The following is a 19,597-nucleotide window of genomic DNA, read 5'->3' on the forward strand; positions in this document are numbered from 1 at the left end:
CCCGCGTTGGACTTGCCGCAGCTTAGTAAAGGGCTCCCTTGAATAGCCCTTTCTGGTAACGGGTTAAAAGCGCTACTGCGGGGTTCACTCAGGGATCCTGCAGTACTTTTGGGATCGGCGTGTGCTACCTATGCGCTAAAATATAGAATTTAATTTTTTAGTGCTGGATGTGAATGCTAGGCGTGATCTGCGCTAATCGGTTAGAATAGCTACATCGCCACATGCTTACCGATTAGCGTGTGGTTGGCGAATGAGCCCTTACCACCTAGGGGTCAGTAAGTGGCCACATGGCCATTAATAGGAATAATGGGCCATTTTACCGCCAACACTAAAAGTGGCCTCACCGCATGGAAAAGAACCGCACTGGGGACAACGCTGGCCACTTCTTAGTGCAGCTTAGTAAAACGGCCCCTATTCATTTAATATAGAAATATGAGATTAAAGGTAAGAAAATAGCTAATAAAATATTGGAACATTTTCCTTCAAAACAATAAAGTCCATTATCATATAAGGACTTTAGGTACCGTTTCATGATTATTTAAATACCATATACAACTTTAAAGGCTGATCTTATTATGTTCAAGACGTATTGCCCTTTGTACAATGATTACAATTACGTCTTATTCATTTCTGTTACGTTATGTTCTCTTACGTAGTATCTGTTGATGTTCATCGAAATAAAATATTTGAACTAAAGGTAATAAATAAAGTTAACATTACATTGTAAAAAAAACTTCAATCAAAAAAACTTAGGGCCCTGTTTGTTAAGCCGTGCTGTAGGCACGCTAGCATTTTTAGCGCGTGCTTACACTAGAGACATCCACAGGTGTATCTAGCATTAGCGCGTGGTAAAAAAAATGGTAGCTCACCTTATTAAACAGGGCCCTTAGACTAAAAGAAAAATTATCCCGTGCATATTGAAAGTGATTTAAAATTGCTTATTTGGAGCTAACCGTGGATATTCTGCTGAGTAAATTTAGACCCCCTTTTACTAAGGCGCGCTCACGTTTTTAGCGCATGCTAAAATCGGGTGTGCGTTAAACAGAGTCGCCAATGCATTCCTATGGGCATCTCTAACATTTAGCGTACGCTAAAAACGTGAGCGTGTCTTAGTAAAAGACCCCCTTAAAGATTTGAAACTGGCTAATTTGTGGCAGGTCCGGGGGGGGGGGGGGGGCAGAGTCAGCATTTATGTGGTTAAGGGCTGATATTCATAAGTGTTAGCCAGCCATTGCCCGGACATGGCCAGGCTTTGAATATCCAGGGATAAAGTCTCCAGCGGCCAAAAAAAACACCTGCCATTTGCATGCGCTTCTCTTCTGAATCCCTCTGTTTCTAAATCGGTACGTTTTTACCGATTTGGAAAAGCAGATGGATTCTTAACGGGACCTTTGTGCATCTGGCTCTGAATGTCGCCAAGCAGGGGCGTAGCTACCCCCCTCCCGCCACCAACCCTCCCCTGTCGCTGTCGGGTACCTTTGCTGGTGGGGGTCCCCAACCCCCGCCAGCCGAAGTCCTCTTCTCCGACGCGGCCGCATTGCTGATCTGCAAGGGCAGGCTTCTGTTTCTGTGAGTCTGACGTCCTGCACGTGTGTCAGAAACAGAAGCCTACCCTTGAACGTCAGACTCACAGAAACAGAAGCCTGCGCGGCCGCGTTGCTGATCTGCAAGGGCAGGCTTCTGTTTCCGTGAGTCTGATGTCACAGAAACAGAAACCTGCCCTTTGGACGTCAGACTCACAGAAACAGAAGCCCGCCCTTGCAGATCAGCAACATGGCTGCGCCGGAGAAGAGGACTTCAGCTGGCGGGGGTTGGGGACCCCCCCGCCAGCAAAGGTACCCGGCAGCAGGAAGAGAGGGTCGAAAGGGTTGGCGCTGGGGGGGGGGGGTCAAAGGTGGTGGTGGTGGCGGCGGGGAGGTCAAAAATGGCAGGGGGGTTAAAATGGGGGGGGGGGACAAAATGTGCCCCCTCACCTCGGGCTCTGGACCCCCCTCCCGCCGAAGTCTGGCTAGCCCAAGTACCAGTAGAAAAAAAATATCCCTGAACATAGTGATGTTACTTAATTCTTATATTTAATTATTGCTACTTAAGAATAAGGAATTCCTTCAATACAGATCTTTATTGAAATTCTTCTATTAGTCGTGTCCTTCTTGTTTAACCTAGGTTATTCTGTTTGAACAGGGAGTGCATCCCACCCCGCCTGCTGACTCCACGCCTTGTTTTGCAGAAGTGTGACCGACTCCTCCCCTGCTGCCCTGGAGTCCGATCTCATTGCAAAGTGCAACAACACAGACCTCAGGGAACCTGGGATGTCCTGTCTCTCCCCTTACCGCTGCTGCAGTGTTTAGCCCCCCCACCAAAAGAGAGAGAGAGAGAGAGCAAGGGGCTTTGCAAGCAAGAGGACTGGAAGATGACAGCACAGTTTGCCTCCAAGTTCAACCCCGCCTCCCCTTTGCTGACTCCAGAACCTCATTACATACCAGGGTGAGTGAAATTCACAGATGAGGGGGAACCAGGTAGTTTTGGGGTATCATGAAAGATGCTTGGCCTCCCCCCTCCCCCTGTGCTAGTAGTGACTTGGGACACCTGCTGCTGATTTGCAGATCAGGTAGTGGCAGGGGGGAACAGACAGGAGGAGTTTCACACTTTTTTTAGTATAATAATTCCTTGGAAAGTGTCATTCATGCCTTTTATTGGTGACCAGAGCAGTGGCTCATGTCTAAAACCTACATTTAAATGCAAAAGCTAAAGCCCCTCCATAGTGCCTCTGGTGGCTGTGAGCCTGGGGAGAGGAGGAGGGGGGGCGCTGGAGAGAGCCAGGGTGCCTCTTTCCCCATTCCCACTCTGCTAAAGTGACACACTCATGCTGGGAATGAGTGTGTCACTTTAGCAGAGTTTTGCACCAAAGCTTTGGGACCTGGGATTGTCCTACCCGGCAGCAGCCTTGTGTTTAATGGTCTCCCAGGGAAACCAGCTCTGCCCACAACCTGACGTATTATCACTGCTCCCTTCCACAGACATCTAGGATTAATTAGATGCTCCGGCAGAATCCAGGCCAGGTTTTTTTGTTTTTTTAAATCACCCACTCCTGCAGAATCGAGGTTTCTGGGCATCACATCTAGGATTCATCACACAGTGGAATCCAGGCCTGGCTTTATCACATCTAAAACTTGCGCCCCAGGGCAGTGTGGGATTTGTAGTGCCTGAATCTCGCCCACTGAAGTCAGTGATGCGAGTTCCAAAATGTTCTTGATGGATTGGTCAGAAATCCTGGACTGGCTCAAAATCTCCAGCCTGGAACTGGGTAACTCGGCATCTCTGTACCCACCCCGTCAAAGTGGCTGACAATAATAACATGTACATCAATTAGAAAGGAACTACAAAATGAAAGAAAGGCTTAAAAATCACATAGGTGCATCCCCCACCTCAGAAGGCGAATGTGTGTTTTCTGTACCGTATCCCCCCCCCCCCCACCCCGTGACAAGCCTTGGGAATTGCACCTGGAGTGCAGTAAGTTTAAAACAAATAAGAGAAAATGTTTCTTTACTCAGCGCGTAATTCGACTGGAATTTGTTGCTGAAGAATGTGGTTAAGGCGGTTAGCTTAGCAGAGTTTAAGAAAGGTTTGGACGGCTTCCTGAAGGAAAAGGCCATAGAATGTTGTTAAAGGAATGTAGGGAAAAATCCACTATTCCTAAGACAAGCAGTACAAAATGCTTTGCTCCATGGATCTTGTAGGGTGATTGTGACTTGGATTGGCCACTGTCGGAGACAGGGTGCTGGGCTAGATGGACCTTTGGTCTGTCCCAATGTGGCAATGCTTACGTCTTATCTAGGTTATGTAAAGCAATCCTATGGAGGCATTCGGAGAGGTCATTTCTATAGTCCTCAAATGTGCTGATATGTCATTATTGCATATCAATGTGAGTGACTAATTTATGGAATTGTCCTTAATGGCATTTCAGAGATGAACATATGAATCTCAGAAGTATCCTGAAATCTCAGGCCATCGGGCCAAACTTGGGGCCAGTGGCATAGCCATGGGTGGGCACTGGCCCCACCTACTTTGAACTCAGGTCGACCCAGCAGCGGCAAAGCTGTGATGTGGCTGTTGGAGATTCCCAAGCTTTTGCCTAGTGGTTAGTGCAGCGGACATTGATCCTGGGGAACTGAGTTCGATTCCCACTGCAGCTCCTTGTGACTCTGGGCAAGTCACTTAACCCTCCATTGCCCCTGGTACAAAATAAGTACCTGAATATATGTAAACCGCTTTGAATGTAGATGCAAAAACCTCAGAAAGGCGGTATGTCAAGTCCCATTTCCCTTTCTCTTATGACATCACAATATCTGAGCCAAGTATCGAGCAATCAAGCCATTGTGACATCACTGATGAGGTTGGCTCTTATTGGTGGAATGAGTGGAGGAGTAGCCTAGTGGTTAGTGCAGTGGACTTTGATCCTGGTGAACTGAGTTCAATTCCCACTGCAGCTCCCTGTGACTCTGGGCAAGTCACTTAACCCTCCATTGCCCCTGGTACAAAATAAGTACCTGAATATATGTAAACCGCTTTGAATGTAGTTGCAAAAACCTCAGAAAGGCGGTATATCAAGTCCCATTTCCCTTTCCCTCCCATCTCCCCCAACCCCCTGGTACATTTGAAGTCCTTCAGTTTTTCACAGGCAGCGAGCAATGATTCATACCTGCTGCTCATACTGCCCCTCCCCCCCCCTCCCCCGACGAGCCTTCTCTCTGATGCAGCTTCTGTTCGCAGGACCAGGAAGTTGCATCAGAGGGGAGACTTGTGGCTGGCGCTAGCATGAGCAACAAGTATGAGTCTTGGTTTGCTGCCAGCAAAGAACTGAAGGAGTTAAAATGTACCAGGGGGTTCGGGGAGTGGACTTAAGAGACTCCCCCCCCCTCACCAATATAAACAATAAGAAAGCACTGTTGAATCAGGGTGGAAAAAGATACAAGCAAGAATAAATCAGAGCAGGGCTTCTAGCCATACCTCCATGTCAACAGAATGCACCCTATTACAATGAACACCTCTTCCCCCCTCAAGTAAAATAAAATAATAATAAGAAAAATAAATAAACAAATCACAATAAGCTGAGGATGCAAACAGCCAATCCAGACCAGAAAGATACCAGCTCTGAGCCCTTGGTGAAATAGAATGTATTTATGGATCCCAAATAGATGAAATCTGTTTCTTCCGTCTAAATCAGTGGTTCCCAAACTTTCTTGGGCCACAGTGCCCCTAGGCTATACATTTTCTCTCGTCTTCCCCCCTCCCCCCCCCCGCTGCCACCACCACCAATGGTATCAAGTCCTTCCTTCCATCCACCTTCTGCCCACCTTCTCTCCCCCCTTCAATCCAGCTTCTGCCCTCCTTCTCTCCCCCTTTCCATCCAGCTTCTGCCCTCCTTCTCTCCCCCTTTCAATCCAGCTTCTGCCCTCCTTCTCTCCCCCCTTCAATCCAGCTTCTGCCCACCTTCTCTCCCCCTTTCCATCCACCTTCTGCCCACCTTCTCTCCCCCTTTCCATCCAGCTTCTGCCCTCCTTCTCTCCCCCTTTCAATCCAGCTTCTGCCCTCCTTCTCTCCCCCCTTCAATCCAGCTTCTGCCCACCTTCTCTCCCCCTTTCCATCCACCTTCTGCCCACCTTCTCTCCCCCTTTCCATCCAGCTTCTGCCCACCTTCTCTCCCCCTTCAATCCAGCTTCTGCCCTCCTTCTCGCCTCCTTTCCATCCAGCTTCTGCACTCCTTCTCTCCCCCCTTCAATCCAGCTTCTGCCCTCCTTCTCTCCCCCTTTCCATCCAGCTTCTGCCCTCCTTCTCTCCCCCTTTCAATCCAGCTTCTGCCCTCCTTCTCTCCCCCCTTCAATCCAGCTTCTGCCCACCTTCTCTCCCCCTTTCCATCCACCTTCTGCCCACCTTCTCTCCCCCTTTCCATCCAGCTTCTGCCCACCTTCTCTCCCCCTTCAATCCAGCTTCTGCCCTCCTTCTCGCCTCCTTTCCATCCAGCTTCTGCACTCCTTCTCTCCCCCCTTCAATCCAGCTTCTGCCCACCTTATCTCCCCCTTTCCATCCACCTTCTGCCCACCTTCTCTCCCCCTTTCCATCCACCTTCTGCCCACCTTCTCTCCCCCTTCAATCCAGCTTCTGCCCACCTTCTCTCCCCCTTCCATCCAGCTTCTGCCCTCCTTCTCTCCCCCTTTCCATCTAGCTTCTGCACTCCTCTCCCCCCTTCAATCCAGCTTCTGCCCACCTTATCTCCCCCTTTCCATCCACCTTCTGCCCACCTTCTCTCCCCCTTTCCATCCACCTTCTGCCCACCTTCTCTCCCCCTTTCCATCCACCTTCTCTCCCCCTTTCCATCCAGCTTCTGCTCACCTTCTCTCCCCCCCTTCCATCCAGCTTCTGCCCTCCTTCTCTCCCCCCTTCAATCCAGCTTCTGCCCACCTTCTCTCCCCCTTTCCATCCACCTTCTGCCCACCTTCTCTCCCCCTTTCCATCCACCTTCTGCCCACCTTTTCTCCCCCCCTTTCCATCAAGTTTCTGCCATCTTCTCTCCCTCCTCCATCCAGCTTCTGTCCACCTCTCTCCCCTGCACTCGGGGCTGCTCCTCACCCTCCAGTAGCAGCATGGCCCACGATTCGCTGCTTTTTCATCCTTTGGCCTTCTGGGTTCTGTTAGTCAGCCAAAAAAGACTCTTCACATTTCTTGAATAATGTAACTCTCCCTCCCCCTCCAACCTTATGTCAAACATTTCTCCCACTCTCAACCCCTCTCCCTTCTCCATGCAGCATCTCTCCCTCCCCCTGTACCCCTATGTCCAACAATTCTGCCCCTTATCAACCATCTCCCCTCTCCATGCTGCATGTGGCCTTCCCACCCTCACAGCCTGGTTTATAGTGAAAAAGCATTTCAAAATATAAAGACCATGCCCCTGCTTCAACGGGTCCATGACAGCGATTCACACACGCTGTCTGCCGCAAGCCTGGAAACAGGAAGCGGCAAGCAGCATGTGAGAATCGCTGCCGCTGATATGCTGCAGTTACTTGAAAAACCCCAGCGTTTGAAAGTCTAAATAACATGCAGACCCTTCAGGTAACTGAAACACAACAGCGGCAGTGATTCTGCCTGCAGCTTCCTGCCCCCTGGGGTAGCGGCAAAGAGTGTGTTTGAATCGCTGCCGCAGACCTGTTGAAGCAGAAGCAGCAGGAGCTTGAGCAAGCGGTCACCACAAGAAAAGTAAATCAAGTCATAAGGCTTCGGGAAACGCTCATATAATAAGTATTAAGAACTTCCCTGGCCCTTCCAGGCCCACCCATGGCTACACGATGCATTAACTTTGTACAGCCATAGCCACCGAGAGGGGGGGCAGGGGGGACAAAATTCCCCGGGCCCAGGCCTCCAAGGGGGACCCGGCGCCGCAGTCCCACCCACCCTCCGTCGTCGACCGTCGGCCAACAGGCCGGACCCCCTGCATTGAAATTGCAGTGCCTCTCACCTCCGTGTGAAAGCGCTGCAGGCAGCAGATCACCTCCCTTCAGGCCTCCTTACCTCCCTGTGTCCCGCCATTGTCTGATGTAACTTCCGAGAGGGCGGGACACAAGGAGGGAAGGAGGGCCGAAGGGAGGCAATCTGCTGCCTGCAGCGCTTTCACACGGAGGTGAGAGGCGCTGCGATTTCATGGGGCCCGGCCCGGTGGCGGACGGAGGGGGCAGCGGCGGCAGTGACCTCGGGGGGGGGGGGGCGGCCCAGTGTACAGCTTCAACCTCCGGCGGTGGCGGGGCCCGAGATTAACTGCGGCTTGCGTGTGGCACATGCCCTTGATAAGGATTTAATTTAATTTGGCATGTATAACCCGCTTTAGCGACAAGTTCTAAGCAGTTTACATTTAACAGTATGTTATCAAAAGATTAGCTGACATTAATTAGTAATAACTTACAGTAGAACTGTTCAGTATACAGTAAGCAATATTGCATGAGATGTTATTAACTAGCTAGACATGGTTGAGCAAAATTTGTCAATCTGCATCCCTGGCTGGCTGGGTTCGTAACCGTATGCAAATGAGCTACTACGTAATCGACTCACCTCCTGCCTTCCCTTCCTTCTCAGTGTCCCGTCCTCGCGGAAAGAGGAAATGATGTCAGAGGAGGGCGGAACACTGAGAGGGAAGGAAACGGGAAGGCTGGAGGCGAGCTGAGCCTAGCCTGCCGCTTTCACTGCCGCCTCTGCGACTTGAGGTAATGTGAATTTTAAAGGCAGGGCGGCAGGAAGGAAAAGAGGGCTGTTGTGGGAGAAGAGGGCGGGCAGCTGAGGGCTGAACTGCAAACTTGGATGCTTAAAAGGGGGGCAGGTGGGGGCTGGGGCGTGTCACTGGACATGGATGGGATGGGAGGAGAAGGCAGAGGAGAATCGCTGGACAGGGATGGGATGGGAGGGGAGAATCGCTGCACATGGAGGGGAGGGGAGGGCAGGGGAGAGAGGAGAAATCGCTTAGACGATAGGCTTCCTAGGGCCCGGTGAAACGGGCTTTTTGGCTTGTTTAACAATGAGACTTGATAGTCTTTGCAACTAGTGTTGGCCCTTTGCCATTTTTATCGGGACAAGTTTAGGTTCCGCGTGAGTGTTCTGCTAGGTTTAGCAGGTGGTTTCGTCTTTCATCTTCCGTGTCTTGTGTAGATGTGGGGCCAGTTTTCCTGAGGTTGAGCCAAAATGTTTCTGTAACAACCAAGTTTCAACTGGTTAGTTAAGTGAACTCCCGTCTTCCCCCACGGCACCCCTGTGAGTTTGCAGCGGCACACTAGGGCGCCACACCACGCAGTTTGGGAAACGCTGATCTAAAGGATAGCCCGACCCGCCGTTTCTCCAGAAGAATGATATTATGTAACATGATCCGCCATTCCCAATAAGAAGGTGAGTCAGGGACTGTCCAAACCTTTAGAATAGATTTTTTTACCTAAAAGAGCTGCCTTTCGGATAAACAGTTGGCCACCCCCCGCTCTCCAATGAAAACACTTCATATTTATCCAGCAATAAACTTGCTCCTGACAAAGGTATAGCAGACCCCAATAGGGATTCCAAATAGCGGACAACCTGTGGCGTATCTGGCTTTAAAAAAGGTTTGGACAAGTTCCTGGAGGAAAAGTCCATAGTCTGTTATTGAGATGGACATAGGGGAATCCAATGCTTGCCCCGGGATTGGACAAGTTCCTGGAGGAAAAGTCCATAGTCTGTTATTGAGATGGACATAGGGGAATCCAATGCTTGCCCCGGGATTGGACAAGTTCCTGGAGGAAAAGTCCATAGTCTGTTATTGAGATGGAAAGAGGGGAATCCACTGCTTGCCCCGGGATTGGTAGCATGGAATGGGGCTACTATTTGGGTTTCTGCCAGATACTTGTAACCTGGATTGGACACTGCTAGAAACAGGATACTGGGGGTCTGACCCAGTATGACTATTCTTATGTTCTTAAATATCATTAATAAAAAATGACTAGAAATGATAAATACAATTATAAAATCTATTGAAATGCATTTGACCAGATCTTGGACTACAGGGAACATTCAATTTATTTCTGTGGAATCCCTGGTCCAAAACAACCCTTTTAAGATTAGTATCTTTTCCCAATTTTTCCCGTATGACAAATTTGATCCCGTTCCGTTCAGTTTTCAGGGAGTTATTTTCAGTGGTGTAGGCAGGACTGATATTTTGTTGGGGCCTGAGTTTAATATGGGTGGGCATTAGGGCAGGGTAGATGTTGACATCGCCTCTAGTTCGTTTACCCATTGGCCTGGGTGGTCTGATTCCAAAGTGGGAGGAGGCAGTGGCCCACCTGTGGCTTATGCCTCCTGGTTATTCAGCCCACGGACAGACAGACTGAGTTCTCAAACTCCTTACGTAGAATTTCTTTTCAACATTCCATTGGGTTGAAAAGAATAAAAAGAGAACGGATTAGACCTTGTCAGTTGCAAATGATTAATTGAAGTCTCATTAAGACTAGTTAATCTACTTTGTAGAATTGCTAGGAAGAGTTTTCTGTTTAGAAATAAACAAATTGCTTTACAGAATCAATGTCAAGCTGAACTTTGAGCAATTTGTTGGCAGCGACAGGATGATGGAACCTCCTTACGAGACGGGGAGACTGAAATGGCAGCTGACGTTTAATTTCATAAGTGATGCCTGTGGGAAAGAGGAACCCGAACTGTAGTTACATGATGCAAGGTTCCCCATTAGAAGTCAAAGATCAGAAAAGGAATCTAGGTAGCATCGTTGAAGATACGTTGAAACCCTCTGCTCAGTGTGTAGAGGCGGCTAAGAAAGCAAATAGAATGTTAGGTATTATTAGGAAAGGAATGGAAAACAAAAATGAGGATGTTATAATGCCTTTGTATCGCTCCATGGTGCGACCGCACCTCGAATACTGTACACAATTTTGGTCACCGCATCTCAAAAAAGATATAGTGGAATTAGAAAAGGTACAGAGAAGGGCGATGAAAATGACAAAGGGGATGCGAAAACTTCCCTATGAGGAAAGGCTAAAAAGGCTAGGGCTCTTCAGCTTGGAGAAAAGATGGCTGAGGGGAGATATGATAAGAGGTGTGTGAAATATTGAGTGGAGTGGAACGGGTAGATGTGAATTGCTTGTTTACTCTTTCTAAAAATACTAGGACTAGGGGGCTTGCAATGAAGCTACAAAGTAGCAAGTTTAAAGCAAATGTGAGAATATTTCTTCACTCAACGTGTAATTAAACTCTGGTATTCGTTTGCCAGAGAATGTTGTAAAAGGTCTGGATAGCGTCCTAAAAGAAAAGTCCATAAAACAAGCAGCATAAAATGTATTGTACTGTTCTGGGATCTTGCCAGGTATTTGTGACCTGGGTTGGCCACTGCTAGAAACAGGATACTGGGCTTGATGGGCCTTTGGTCTGTCCCAGTGTGGCAAACACTTACGTTCTTATGTCCAGGAGGGTGACCTGCATATTCCAGGTCATCCTGGTCTTGCTCCCTTGCCTCTGTAGGACTGGTAGTGCTGATACTGAAACTATAAGGGATCCTTTTTGCCAAGCTGCGGTACAAAGGGCCCTGCGTTAGCAGCCGGAGCCCTTTTTACTGCAGTGGGTAAAAAAGGCTGAAAATAGCCATGGCCATGCGGTAAGATCGCTCTTTCCACATGGCTGTGCGGAGGGGGGGGGGCACTTATCTCCACCCTCTGAGGTGGCGATCAGGGCTCTCGTTCTGGTAATCGGTTAGAGCGTAGCGCTGCTTGATTACCGCTGGGTTTGCGCCACGCTAAACGATATGAGCTGATTTTTCCAGGAATTGGCGCGCGCTGGGGCTGGGAATTACCACGAGTGCCCATGTTGGGCGGGAGCTCCAGATTAGCGTGCAGTTAGCCCTCGTTGGGTTTACTGCCGCATTGTAAAAGGAACCCTAAGTCATTAGATATCGGGGCCAGTGGCATAGCCACGGGTGGGCCGGGGCCCACCCACTTAGGGCTCAGGCCCACCCAACAGTGGCACAAGTTTAACAGTAGCTGATGGGGATTCCAAGCTCTGCCAGCTGAAGACTTCCCCCTGATGGTAATGAAAATGGTGTGCTTTACGCTACTCAGAAGGTAAAAGTTGAGGCTGACCAAGGACGATTCACCACTGGAGACTTGAATCCAACAGTCTTTATTCGTATAAGTAAAATAAGGACCCGACACGGGCCGTGTTTCGACGCATGCATGAAAAATCATGACATAACCATAAACAACAAACATGTACAGCGGAATCCCCAGCTGTAAAGGAATTAAATACAAGCAGGCATACGCCACGTCCTTCTCCTATAGGAGCACACAGCTATAGAACGCACTACCCACAGCCCTGAAAACCATGGATGATCTAAGTAACTTTTGCAAATCTTTGAAGACGCATCTCTTCAACAAAGCCTACAAAGAGAACCCTTAACGACACAAAATCACCAGTGGAGGAGTGGCCTAGTGGTTAGGGTGGTGGGCTTTGGTCCTGGGGAACTGAGGAACTGAGTTCAATTCCTGGCACAGGCAGCTCCTTGTGACTCTGGGCAAGTCACTTAACCCTCCATTGCCCCATGTAAGCCGCATTGAGACTGCCATGAGTGGGAAAGCGCAGGGTACAAATGTAACAAAAATAAAATAGATACTATTGGAGATTCTACATGGAATGTTGCTACTACTGAGATTCTGTTGCTACTATTGGAGATTCTACATGGAATGTTGCTATTCCACTAGCAACATTCCATGTAGAAGGCTGCGCAGGCTTCTGTTTCTGTGAGTCTGACGTCCTGCATGTACGTCCTGAGGAACTGAGTTTGATTCCCACTTCAGGCACAGGCAGCTCCTTGTGACTCTGGGCAAGTCACTTAACCCTCCATTGCCCCATGTAAGCCGCATTGAGCCTGCCATGAGTGGGAAAGCGCAGGGTACAAATGTAACAAAAAATAAAATAGATACTATTGGAGATTCTACATGGAATGTTGCTACTATTGGAGATTCTACATGGAATGTTGCTATTCCACTAGCAACATTCCATGTAGAAGGCTGCGCAGGCTTCTGTTTCTGTGAGTCTGACGTCCTGCATGTACGTCCTGAGGAACTGAGTTTGATTCCCACTTCAGGCACAGGCAGCTCCTTGTGACTCTGGGCAAGTCACTTAACCCTCCATTGCCCCATGTAAGCCGCATTGAGCCTGCCATGAGTGGGAAAGCGCAGGGTACAAATGTAACAACAACAACACCAACCCTCCCAGATACCAAAATACACCTTTAACACTACCCTATCTTATCACATTCTTCTCTAATTCCTCATCCAATCTCTGCTTATCACTAATTGTAGCTAAGATCCTGTCATGACTATGTCATAACAACACCCTGGAAGCCACATTGAGCCTGCAAATAGGCGGGATAATGTGGGGTACAAGTGCAATAAATAAATTCAAAAGCATATGATTATTGAACATTGAAATTCAAACCAATCTACATAATGATCAACATGTAAATTGAAATTGATATGTAAAAGATTTCAAAATATAACAGTGCACATATATCTTTAAATGAAAAAAAATCATAATAAATTATTAAAAATTCATGGTTATTTCATGATTATTTTATGATTTTTCATGCATGCGTCGAAACACGGCCCGTGTCGGGTCCTTATTTTACTTATCTACTATAATAAAACTCACCCTCAACGTTCTGAGGACACTGACGTCAGTGAAGCCAAGCCCTGACTTCCTTCAAAAAGGTTCGAAGGTTCATGGTGGTGAAGCCACCAAAATCGCTCCGGGCCCCGCCCTCGAGGGCGGAGCAATAGCAGAACAACGAAGGGGTTGGCAGGGAGGGAGGCGGGGTGAGGTGGGAAATCGCTCCGGGCCCCGCCCTCACGTCAAACGTCATGACGTTGGGGGCGGAGCAATGGCACAACAACGAAGGGGTTGGCCAGGGAGGGAGGGGATCTTGGCGACGAAAACCTTGCTAGCGCCCGTTTCATTTGCTCTGAAACGGGCCTCTTTTACTAGTATACTAATAAAGACTGTTGGATTCAAGTCTCCAGTGGTGAATCGTCGTTGGTCAGCCTCTACTTTTTACCTTCTGTGATTCGTCAACGTAGAGGATTCCCCCTGTTCTGCACTTTGTGCTCCACGATACTGACACCTGCGAATGCTCTGTTTTCAGCGCACGCCTGCTGCAGACTGCCAAGGTGGAGAGAAGCATTTTCCCACCAGCTTAGATATTTTTTGGGGGGGGAGGGGGGGAACACTTGGTGCCCACCCAAATTCTGCTGTCTGGCTACGCTCCTGATTGGGGCACAAACTAATACAATCTTAGCCTGCTCTCAAGGTTCAAGGTTACTTGTATTTGATGAATCACCTAAGGCAGTACCGTGACTGCAATTTATATATGATAAGAGCATTATCACACAATGCAATAAACCTGCTGCTGACAAAGGTATAGCAGACTCCAATAGGGATTCCAAATACTGGACGACCTTTGGCGTCTCCGGGTTTAAAAAAGGTTTGGGCAAGTTCCTGGAGGAAAAGTCCATAGTCTGTTATTGAGATGGAAATAGGGGAATCCGCTGCGTGCCCTGGGATTGCTAGCATGGAATGGTGCTACTATTTGGGTTTCTGCCAGGTACTTGTAACCTGAATTGGACACTGCTGGAAACGGGATACTGGGCTAGATGGACCATTGGTCTGACCCAGTATGGCTACTCTTATGTTCTTAATGTGAATGGAGTTGTACGGTAGAGGCAAAACCAAACAGAACATAGTCTGTACCTCGCAGTACCTCAAGGCTACTGCAGACCCATAGTTCGGGAAGACAAGTTTAATTGGCGAAAGCTAAGCAAAAAAGATGTGTTTTGAGTAGGGCCTTAAATGGAAAGACAGAAGGCACTCAAAAAAAACAAAACAAAGTTCAATGCTCTTCTATAATGGACACTCAGAGATGAGCACCCATTATAGAACTGCGTTGAGAGCCAATTTTGGCACCCAGGAGTTAACGCTTACTGAAACCAGGTGTAATTTCTGGCGCCCAGTTCGGGCGCACATCCTCGGTATTCTATAACACTGTGCACCTATTTTAGGAATGCCCTGACCCGTCCGTGCAACTTCAATGGCTGCGCCCCCCCCATTTTTTGTCACGCATGATGGGACTTGGACGCACGTGGTTTTAGAATAGTGCGTAGCAAGATTGGTGCCAGTGTGTGCCAAGTAGCACGTAATTATTGGTTCTAATTGGCCACTTAGCCAATTTAATTACCACTTTATCTCTTATGTTGAAAATGATCTCTCTATAGCTTCAAACTGCTCAAAACACAGCAGCCAGACTCATATTTGGGAAAACGAAATACGAAAGCGCAAAACCCCTAAGAGAAAAACTACACTGGCTCCCATTAAAAGAACGAATTGCGTTCAAAGTTTGCACCCTGGTCCATAAAATCGTCCACGGGGAAGCTCCGACCTATACGTCAGACCTCATAGACCTGCCTACTAGGAACGCTAAAAGATTCAGCACGCACATTCCTCAACCTCCACTACCCCAGCTGTAAAAGACTAAAATATAAATCCACATATGCATCCAGCTTCTCCATCATATGCACGCAACTATGGAACGCATTACCGAAGGCCATAAAAACAATGCATGACCTAACAATCTTCCGTAGACTTCTGAAAACTGACCTGTTCAAGAAGGCTTACCATAACGATCCATCCTAACTACAAATAATTAGACTTTACATAAACTAGACAAAACCGAACTTTTGATACTTAATCGTTTAACCTCATTGCTATTAATGAAAGATACGCAATACGCACTACCACTTTATTTCTTACTAGTAAAAATGCCCCGTTTCTGATGCAAATGAAACGGGGGCTAGCAAGGTTTTCTTCACAGTGTGCATGTGGGAGTGTGTGTGTCCCTGCCTTCTGCCCTTTCTCCCTTCCCCTCTGCTCTCCGTCCCCCCCCCCCCCACCCCAGTCCTTCAGTGTTAAGTTTCCTGCTGTGCTGTGTTTGTTTGTGTTACAGAGAGAGTGAAGGTGTCTGCCCTCTCTCCCCTCCCTCCTCCAGTCCTTCACTGTTACAAAGAGAGCGATTTCGTGCTGTGCTGTCTTTTCCTTCACTGTGTTACAGAGAGAGCGAGGGCGGGGCAGACACTCATGGGGAAACTGGATATCTCTGCCGCTTCACACTTCCGGCTGAAGGCTTCATTAGAACGTTGGTGCTGCCTTTTATATATAGAGATGTTGAAAATGATCTCTCTATAGTCGGTGACCTAATTTATGCTACAACTCACTCTATCACTCAGAAACCTCTATGCAATACCATAATGCATTCTTATTTACCATGTATGTATGCACCTTAATGCAATACCATTTGTAATTCAGTACCCGGAAATGGCGATCGCCATCACGGCATAATGTAAGCCACATTGAGCCTGCAAATTGGTGGGAAAATGTGGGATACAAATGCTACAAATAAATAAATTGGGCTCCGATCTAGATTGGCGCCATGTCTAGAATGTGGAGGAGAGTCAGTCATGTAGTCACTCAGAATTTTGAAATGCCTCCTTTCTCTTAAGTTTTAAAGCGCTCTCTCTTTCTTACCACGTGGGAACAGAGGGTGGATAGACCGTGCCCTGCTAGGCCTGGTTTGTTTCTTGCTGCCCTGGTATGAGAACCTTCTGTCGGGTCACTGGAGTAAGACAGAGCTGTTTGTGATGCGTTTGTGATGCAGATATGGAGGTTTCTGCCCTCAGTACAAATACCACTTGGGAAGATCGTATGGAAAGCTGACCTCAAAGCTGCTCAGTGATCCTAAAATCCCTCATTCGCAACAGCTGGTGCTGCAGAGCTTACGGTATCCGGTCACCGAGGAAGAGAAGAAGGCCGAGCCTCCAGGAGCGTTGTTAAAGGACCAAAGACATCACTGGAGAGAAGAGTTATTCGCAGGCAGTATGATCCCTGGATACACAGGTAGGAAGGCATGAGTGTCTAACAGCTGTTCTTAAAGGGGGCGTCTACATACCAGCTGCACGCCTACCGGAACCTATTCTGTAAAGAAAAGTAGGCACGTACTTTTCTTTAAAGAATACTAGTGTAACGTATCAAACACACGTCCAGATTCTACGTACGAGCATTTACACCAGCCTGGTAAGTCCTCACACCTTGTCCGCTGAAGAATGTGCATACATCATAGTGTTCTCTAATGTACGTGTGTTAATGTGTGTCCCGCCCACATTCTGCCTAACCCCACCCACACTCCACACAGTCTCCACCTACATTCTGCCCAAACTCCGCCCACATTCCACCCACACCCTGCCCGAACTCCGCCCACATTCCACACAGTCTCTACCTACATTCTGCCCAAACTCCACCTACATTCCATCCTTGCACATGCCCTGAAACGTACATGCCATCGCTTCTCTGTGGCATAAATGCACAGGACACAGGTCTCTTTCAACCGAAAGGAAGCTCTGGAACGAGAGGGCATAAGATGAGGTTGAAGGGGGACAGACTCAAAAGTAATCTAAGGAAATACTTCTTTACGGAAAGGGTGGGGGATGCATGGAATGGGAGCAACTTTGGGAATGGTGAGGCAAGTGCGGGGGTAGTCTTGTGAGTGGGGCAATTTAGGTTTGGTGGGGTAGCTGTGGGAGGGAGGGTTGTTTGAGAGTAGTGGGATAGTTGGGCGTAGTGTTATGGGGAAGAGGAATGCTTGAGTGTGGTAGGGCAGTTGCAGGTGGTCCTTTTGGGGTGGGAGCAATTTGGGGGTGCTGGGAAAGTTGCAAAGGGTAGTGTTGGGGGTGGTAGGTCAGTTGGGGAGGGTAGTTTGGAGGGTTGGACAGTTTAAGGGTGGTGGGCCATTGTGGGGGGTTAGTTTTGGGGGTAGGCGATTGTGGGGGTAGTTTTCAGGTGAGGGCAGTTTGTGGAGCAGTTGAGTGTAGTTTTGAGGATGGGAGCAGTTCGGAGAATGGGGTGGCAGAGAACAAGGGAAAGGCATTTAGAAGGAAAGAATTCCTTTACTGCTGTCATTCATTGTATGCAAGTTTTTATTGCTGTCGAAGCTGGAGCTGCACTGGGGCTATATTTTGGGGGAGTTTATTTTCCGGAACCCCCAGTTCAGTCTGGCCCATTTCTGAACTTGATGTGTCTTTTCACTGGTTTTTCCCACATGCCAAGTTTCATTTTGTTAAAATTCTAGAAAATTATTTTCTCCCAGGCAGATAGGGAATGGGATTTACTACTACTAATCATTAAAAGCAGTTAGCTTAGCGGGGCTTAAGAAAGGTTTGGATAGCTTCTTAAAAGAAAAGTCCATAAGCCATTATTAAAATGGACTTGGGAAAAATCCACTGCTTATTTCTGGGATAAGCAGCATAAAGTGTATTGTACTTTTTGGGATCTTGCCAGGCACTTGTGACCTGGATTGGCCACTGTTGGAAACAGGATGCTGGGCTTGATGGACCTTCGGTCTGTCCCAGTATGGCAACACGTATGTACTTATGTACTATAGCGCTACTAGGTGTATGCAGGGCTGTACATGTTATATGCAGGTACTTTGTCCCTAGAGGGCTCACAATCTGTTTTTGTACCTGGGCAATGAAGGGTTAAGTGACTTGTCCAAGGTCACAAGGAGCTACAGTAGGAATTGAGCCCAGGTTACTAGGATCAAAGCCCACTGCACTAACCATTAAGCTACTCCACACGGTTTGATATACTGTGGTTACATGTATTTATTACATTTTTATTCCACATTTTCCCTCCTCTTTGCAGGCTCAATGTGGCTTACAGAGTACCGTAAAGGCGTTCGCCAATTCCGGTATGAACAAATACAGTAATGTTGTGGTAGAATAAGGTTCATGTGTACAGACACATTAGGGGATCACATACAGGTACTTATTTTGTAGCCGGGGCAACGAAAGGTTAAGTGACTTTCCCAGAGTCACAAGGAGCAGCGGCGGGAATTGACCCAATTCCCCAGCTTCTCAGGCACTGCACTAAACCATTAGGCTGCTGCTCCATTCTCAACCCCTTGTCTCTCTATATAAAAAGCAACACCAACGTTCTATGAAGCCTCCAGCCGGAAGTGTGAAGGGGGCGAGATATCCGGTTTCCCTATGAGTGTCTGCCCCGCCCTCTCTGTAACACAGTCAGTGAAGGAAAACAGCAGAGCACGAAATCAAATCACTGGCTCTGTAACAGTGAAGGACTCAGAGGGGGGAGGGGAGAGAGGCCAGAGGGCAGGGACACACACACTCCCACATGCACACAGAAGAAAACATTGCTAGCCCCCGTTTCATTTGCATCAGAAACGGGGCTTTTTTACTAGTATATATATATTTTTAAACTTCTGCTGGATTGGAAAGAATAAAAAGCAACAAATTTGAAAGAAAGAACAACTGAAAAAGGATTTTTACAAGATGCGGTAATAAAAAAAAAAGGCAATAAAGTCCAAAAAAATAGATTAAACACCAACATACCTAAAAATGGTTACAGGGACAAAACTACATTGCCCTGGTTCTAACAGCATCTGTGGCTGATGCTTAGACTAGCCTAATGATTAGAGCAGCGGTCTGAAGAGCAGAGAAGTCGGAGACATAGGAGCCAACCTTTCAAAATGATTGGGGGTGCTGAAATTTTTTTTTTTACAGGTGGTGCATTCCCCCCTCCCGCTCCTCCCCTTCCTCCTCCTTCCAAGTTCCAGGCCTTCCTCCCTCCGAGTTCCAGGCCCTCCCTCTGTCTCTCCCTCCCGGTTCCAGGCCCTCTCTCCCACTCTCCCTGTTCCAGGCCTCCCTCCCAGGGGCGTATCTGCGTGGGGCCACTGGGGCCTGGGCCCCCGCAGATTTCGCCCTGGACCCCCCTGCCGCCATCACCCACCTTTGCTGGCGGGGGACCCCAACAAACCCCCACCAGCCGAGGTCCGCTTCCTCCTGCCGCTGCCTTTAAAAATATTCCTTCGACTGGTGGGGGATCCCAACCCCCCCAACCCCCGCCAGCCGAGCCGAGGTCTTTTAAAGTTCTTTTTCATCCTCTGGAGTCCATGCTGTTCAAACTTGCTCCTTTTGGA

General features: G+C 48.2%; 1 protein-coding gene across 1 annotated transcript in view; it reads left to right on the forward strand.

Moving 5' to 3' along the window:
- The first annotated feature begins 2,261 nt into the window (after nt 1-2,261).
- Nucleotides 2,262-19,597, forward strand: part of FAM166B (family with sequence similarity 166 member B) — a 40,016-nt gene continuing 22,680 nt past the window's right edge. Inside the window, exons 1-2 of the mRNA XM_030191874.1 lie at nt 2,262-2,484; nt 16,265-16,503. Coding sequence (XP_030047734.1) covers nt 2,411-2,484; nt 16,265-16,503 — 313 coding nt within the window. The 5' untranslated portion in view covers nt 2,262-2,410. The remainder of the gene's footprint in view (nt 2,485-16,264; nt 16,504-19,597) is intronic.

This window comes from Microcaecilia unicolor, chromosome 2, assembly GCF_901765095.1.
Source record: "Microcaecilia unicolor chromosome 2, aMicUni1.1, whole genome shotgun sequence".
NCBI classification, from domain to species: domain Eukaryota; kingdom Metazoa; phylum Chordata; class Amphibia; order Gymnophiona; family Siphonopidae; genus Microcaecilia; species Microcaecilia unicolor.